At 30.0% G+C, this 6553-nt stretch overlaps 1 protein-coding gene across 1 annotated transcript; it reads left to right on the forward strand.

Annotated features, from left to right (window-relative positions):
- Positions 1-865: 865 nt before the first annotated feature.
- LOC133289931 (serine/threonine-protein kinase SAPK3-like) lies at positions 866-4015 on the forward strand. The gene is made up of 10 exons (XM_061487965.1): positions 866-1034; positions 1324-1495; positions 1862-1936; positions 2344-2445; positions 2541-2594; positions 2671-2763; positions 2854-2946; positions 3102-3206; positions 3298-3396; positions 3641-4015. The coding sequence occupies exons 2-10, from the start codon at positions 1373-1375 to the stop codon at positions 3884-3886; spliced, it is 990 nt and encodes a 329-aa protein (XP_061343949.1). The 5' UTR covers positions 866-1034; positions 1324-1372; the 3' UTR covers positions 3887-4015.
- The last annotated feature ends 2538 nt before the right edge of the window (positions 4016-6553 follow it).

The following is a 6553-nucleotide window of genomic DNA, read 5'->3' on the forward strand; positions in this document are numbered from 1 at the left end:
TCAAACATAAAATAAATTTTTTTTTTTTTAAAAGCAATGCATAAAAATTCATTTTTTTAAAAGCTAATTCATACGGGCCCTTAGTAACAAATATTTTAATAACAACAATTAAAATTTTCTATTGTATAATTTTATTAAAAATAATACATTTTATCTTTAAAATAATTTTTAATGTTTTACATGCTTAGCTATATCTAGTAAGAAAAGGGCAATTGTTAATTATTGAAGATATTGTGTGGGTCATATTCACAGTATAATTTATTGCCTCATCAAGGTGGGAGAAAACCTTGTCTGTAGTGAAAATATGTATACATGATTATATTTTTTTATGCAATATGAGATAAAATATCTCATGTTACACTCATAAATTTATGTGAATTTTATTGTACAGAGAAAAAAAAAAATTAAAGTGGATCTCATTTTTTTAAATGCATAGGAGATTTGATTTCCCTATGTACATCCTTATCAAAAGAGATAAGATTTTAAGATACGAAAAAAAAAAGGGATGGAAATGAATATTTTTTCTTCTGATTTGATAAAATGATGTACCACTTGTATTTAAAAACTTTCCCTCGAGAGGGGCGTTTGGTATGCGGGATTCCGAGGGATATCCGGGAAACTGAATTTTTTTAAATTTTCAGATATTATCGTAAACTGAATGCAAAAATCATATTTTTGAAAATCGAGATTCTCGGACAAATAAAAATTTCTCCTGTACTAAACGCCCCTTAAGCTCAGAGTTAATGGAGTAGGACCCACATGATTTCTCAAGTCCAAAGCGAAAGGGACCTATCACGCGCTCCAGCTGATTTGTCTCTTATATTTTGTTAAGCGACAAGACAACATAACACACCTAGAAAACTTGCGATGCGAGTCACCCCTTTTGGTTGAAAGAAGGCTGACGGTTGCACTCAAAATATTTCCGATAAGAACATCCTATCCTGTGTATCAACAATATTACCATTCCCACAATTATCGGTCTTTCTCCGCGTGCATCTTTGCTTTTTTTTATTATCATTGCTTGGACTAGGACGGTGAGTTCAGTTAGTTCAGTTAATTTACTTTTTATTTATTTATTTATTTATTTTAATTTGAATTCTTGTTCAACCTGCGTATATATGATCGGCTAGAGGATAAGAATAATAAATCTTACAGTTGATTTATATATATATATATATATATATATATGTAATTATGATAATTTATTATAAAATAATAGATAATTAATGAGTATAATTACAAAAATCAATTATTAATGTGATGCGTGTATGTATAAAAAGGTATTGGTTTCCTCGTTTAAACACTTTTGGTCTGTGACTTCAGCGTTGGAGTGGCTGTGGAAGTTGGTGTTGTTGCTTTCTTGAGAGTCGATATGGAGAAACGGTATGAGCCATTGAAGGATATTGGTTCGGGTAATTTTGGTGTGGCTAAGTTGGTCAAAGACAAGAAGACAGGGGAGCTTGTTGCTGTCAAATACATAGAAAGGGGAACTAAGGTAAAACCTTTTTTTTTTTTGTAAGATTGATTTATGTGCATGAAATTCTGGAAACTCAACGGGTTAAGGCTGTTCCTCATTCAAAATTGTCCTGTGTAATAGAATTCTGGAATTGAAAATTGAAATTGACTTATGCTAATTTGTGTATGGGATTGGGGATTTCTCTTCTGGTTTGCATTCTTGAAACTGTTGTTGTCCTCTTTATCAAGCTTAATTTGATTACGTCACCAGACTCAGCACTCTCAATTAGGACATTATTATGCACAATGAAGTAGAGCAACCTCACAATTTTATTTTCTGATAATTTTTTTTCCAAATTGTTTCTCATCTTCATTTCTTCTGAGTGAGTTATATTTTTGATATCAGATTGATAAGAAGGTTCAAAGGGAGATAATTAACCACCGATGTTTAAGGCATCCAAATATTATCGGGTTCAGAGAGGTAAGAGTTTGTTTTTGTACCTTAAACTGTCCCTTCAGTAGAGTTTTTTCTTGACATGGAATTGGACATATTGAATTTCCTTAATAGTATCTGCATTATTTTTGTACTTACAACATGTAAAGAACCAATGAACTCATGAGTAATTTTATATCTAACAATATACAAACAGCTAGGTTACAAACTATCCTGCTTCAAGAATAACTGCAAATCAAATTCATTAGTTTGAAAATATCTGCCAAAACTAAATAGTTCTGTTCCTTCAGAAAGAAAGAAAGAAAAAAAGAAAAAAAACTCGATATGAATTTCCTGCATCGCCCGTATTATAACTAGATCGTGATGTATTCTATTTAGAGCCTTCCTAACGAAGTTATATACAACAAATGCTGAATATCAAATCGTTTCTGCAGGTATTTCTGACCCCTACTCATTTAGCTATTGTCATGGAGTATGCTGGTGGTGGTGAACTCTTTGATAGGGTTAATGATGCTGGTCGAATAAGTGAAGATGAGGTTGTCAAATTTAAAGTTCAATATATATATAAAATAATCCCTCTCCATGTATAATTTATCAGGTTATTGTTTTGATGGAATTCCCTATATTTCAGGCAAGATTTTTCTTTCTGCAACTAATATGTGGAGTTAGCTACTGTCATTCCATGGTATGTATGCACCCAGAATTCGTTTTTGGTTATTGATTAAAAACTGTCTTATATCTTCTTATGCATCCTGCTGCAGCAAATTTGTCATAGAGATTTGAAATTGGAAAACATTCTCTTGGACGGAAATCCAGCTCCTCAACTTAAAATTTGTGACTTTGGTTTCTCCAAGGTTAATAGCATCTCACCAAAATAAACTTTTATGAAATATTGTTACTATTGTTTATTGACTTTCCTATTTTAATTTAATATTCAATTGCAGTCCGCTTTTCTGCACTCTCGACCTAAATCAACAATTGGAACTCCTGCATACATTGCTCCAGAGGTTTTTTTGCGAAAGGAGTATGATGGAAAGGTATTGTGATTTATCTGTTATTTTCCTGAGTGCCTAATAACTATGTCAAGTCCCACACTATGGTAAGTGGCAGCCATATATGGTTTGACAATTGAAACTCTTAGTATCATAGTCCTCAAATGCTTAATTTCGTTCACAAATTGGCAACTCTGTAGCTTGCAGATGTTTGGTCTTGTGGTGTGTCTCTTTATGTCATGTTATTTGGAGCGTACCCATTTGCAGACCCAGGAGAAGCTAACAATATAAGAAAGAGTATTGAGGTGAGCTCTTACTTGACATAGAAAAGTTCCATCATGATTAATACCTTTCATCTATAGCAGGAAATTTAAACTCTCATTCCATTGTTGGCAGAGAATAATGAGTGTTCAGTACTCCATACCGGACAGCATACGTGTTTCTGCAGAGTGTAGGCATCTCCTCTCTCGTATTTTTGTTGCCAATCCTGCCATGGTAAGTTTTATCAATTCTGACAAAACCAGACAACTTATACAAATATTCTAGTTAAACAAGCTATATAAAACTACAAATTTTTCATGGTAATGGCCCTTGCTTGAATTCATGTTTCACTTTAAAAACGTCAAAATGAAAGGTTACAAATGTACCTAGTGGTTTACTTTTGTAACACTTTAAGTGGATATAGTTCTTGTATAAATCCTCATATTTTCCAACTAATTATTTCTCATCCTTGTTAAAGAGAATCACCGTCACCGAGATAAAACAGCATCCTTGGCTTTCGAAGAAACTACCTAGACAGAAATTTGAGGCTGAAATAAAAAAAGATTACAAGGAAACATGGAAAGACCAACCAAGACAAAGTGTGGAAGAAATCATGCGGATCATACAAGAGGCAAGGATACCCGGGCCAGGATCCAAAGCTGTGGATGTTGAAGAGGCTGGCGAGGAAGTTGATGCTAGTGGCTATTATGCGAAACCTTTGTGACCAAGGCCTGAATTTGTTGTCCGGTATATTGTCAAAGTACTTGATGTGGCTTGGTAAAAAAATATAATGTTGATTAAATAGTCAAATTTAAAATTTAGATTTGTTTATAAATATGAAATTTGAGTTCGTTTTCGTTTATAACTTAATTATTTTTCTTACCAATTTTATTTTTATTTTTAATTTTAGAGAAAAGTTCACAATCTTTTTCTAATTTATTGTAGAGTCACTTATCTTTGTATTTAATTAATTTCTAGTGCCGTTAAACATTGAGTTTACTAGAGTTTACTAGATTAGTTAAAGAAACTTGAGTTTACTAGATCAGTTAAACAAAAGGGAGTGCTTCATGAATCTAGCCTCAATTATTTTTTGTTTTGATAACTCTAGCCTGCCTTATTTAGAAATAACTCAACTCATTCATACCCAGTTTTGTAGGGTTGTTTGCGGTCTGGATCGATTTTGAAATAAAAATCATCCGATGTAATTCATTTGGTTTGATTATTTAATCATCCATTTAGTTTAATTTTTTTTTTTAAATTTGATTCAATTCAATCCAATTTTATTCCGTTTGAATTGGATCTGTTTTCGATTTTTCAAAAAGCCTAAAATTTCATCAAATAAGGTCATTCAAAGTTACAAATCACTGGAAAATTCAAGTCTTCAAATTAAAATGAGTTTTAAAACTTATGAAAAGTTAAAATAGATTAATTGACAATAAAAAAATTAAAATAAGACAATTTGTTATCGATAACATTCAAGATTTCAAGTTATCATCTTTCTATAATAATAAATACATAATATTTTGGATTGGATCGATTTTCACCAACCAAATCGAAATCGATCTAATCCAATTAAAATATGCAAAAAAATTCGATATTTTATTTTGCGATTTTAATTAATTAATTTATCAAATTTTCGGTTCACTGATCGGGGTTTGAATCGATTTTCGTCAGTTGATTGTATTTATTACACCCTGAAATACTGATTCCCTTTTCAAATGTTATATTTAAAGTTTTTTTTATAAGGGTGAAGAAAATTATTAAATATCTACAGTTTTAAGGAAAAAACATATTATCCTTCTATTCTATTTATGCTTTTATTCGTTTTATTTAATAGATGAGTTTGGTGTTTGTTATTTTATTTTTTTTGATAACAGGTGTTTGTTATTTTAAATGACATAAGTTATGTCATTTTAGGAGAGAGATAGACACAAAAAATAGAAATCATGAGAGAGAAAGTGGATGGTTTTTTTAATTTAAATTTTAAATAAAAAAATTATTTTGCATCTATCTATCTCTTAAAATGACATTACTTTATGTCATTTAAAATGACAAATAATTTTCCCTTAATAGATAAAGCGACAAAATTCAAAAAAAATGCCTTCTTGATTTTTTAAAAGATAAATAAAATAATAAATTTTTCTTTAAAATAATTGATATTTTGAATTTTAGAGGGGAAAAAGTATCTAATGTTATTTTAGATAATTTTATCTAATGTTCACTAAAACGACGTCATTTTGAAGTTGAAAAATTAAAAAATTAGAATGATAAAGACTATTATAACCCTGAAATAAATTAAAATTACAAATATACCATGATTTTCGCTCCAAAACGACGTCATTTCGGCGAACATTAGATAAAGTTATCTAAAGTAACTTTAGAAAAAACAAACCCTTATACTAAAGGAGTTTTACATAAAATAAAAAAAGGAAAAAGTATTTTTCCAGTTACCGGAGATAAAGTTATCTCTAGTGAGCTCAAAACGACATCATTTTGGGCTCACTGGATATAACTTATCTCCGTTGACTAGAAAATTCCTTTACCAAAAAAAAAAATGAGGGACGGTTTTGAAGAATTTTATACAAGATAAAAGAAAATTTTCAAAACGCATGCTTGTGTTTATTATGAGTAAGAGAATATAATATTGGTCTTAGTTGTGAATATAAAAAAAATTTGTTGGCTACTCCCACCATAATATTAGTATTTCCGATTCGAATAGAATTGTCTTCCATTATATCTACGAGTTATCCAAAAAAAATTTCGAGTTTGAATGGTCTATGTGTATCAAAAGAATGGTATCCTGATTGTATTACTCAATGTTATAAAAATCAGATTGACTTGAAAATCGATGAACCGGTCATATAACTTGTTCAATTTTGCTATTGGATCTACTATATAATAGAAATGGTATGATCCGGCTGGTTTTTATAAAAATCGATAACCCAACCCGATTCACAAAAGGAAAATAGTTTGTTCTAATCAATTGATTCTTTTCTTTTTTCACTCACACACACAAATAGTTTGTTGTTATTTGAAATATTTAAGTGATATGTTACTTGTTATTTATTGACTTATATAGGTATGTACTTACAATATCAATATTGTCTTAGTTATGTAATATACAGTGACTTTTAATTTAATTTATAATTAAAAATGTTGTCTACTAAATCTAAAAAATTAATATCACAAATATTATATATTTGTCGTCGGATCAATAATCAGGCTGGTTTAATAACATTGGTATTATAATTAAGCATTCCAAACCTAGCTAGTTTTGATAATGACTCATTGCTCTGTACGTGGGATTACGTTAAGAAAAACATTTATGAAACATTTTCCTTTTACAATAGGGTTTAAGCTTCTACCGAAAATAAAGAACACAAACGAAAAA

This window comes from Gastrolobium bilobum, unplaced genomic scaffold, assembly GCF_033153095.1.
Source record: "Gastrolobium bilobum isolate Gb01-03AN ecotype WA unplaced genomic scaffold, APGP_CSIRO_Gbil_v1 utg16824, whole genome shotgun sequence".
Taxonomy (NCBI): Eukaryota; Viridiplantae; Streptophyta; class Magnoliopsida; order Fabales; family Fabaceae; genus Gastrolobium; species Gastrolobium bilobum.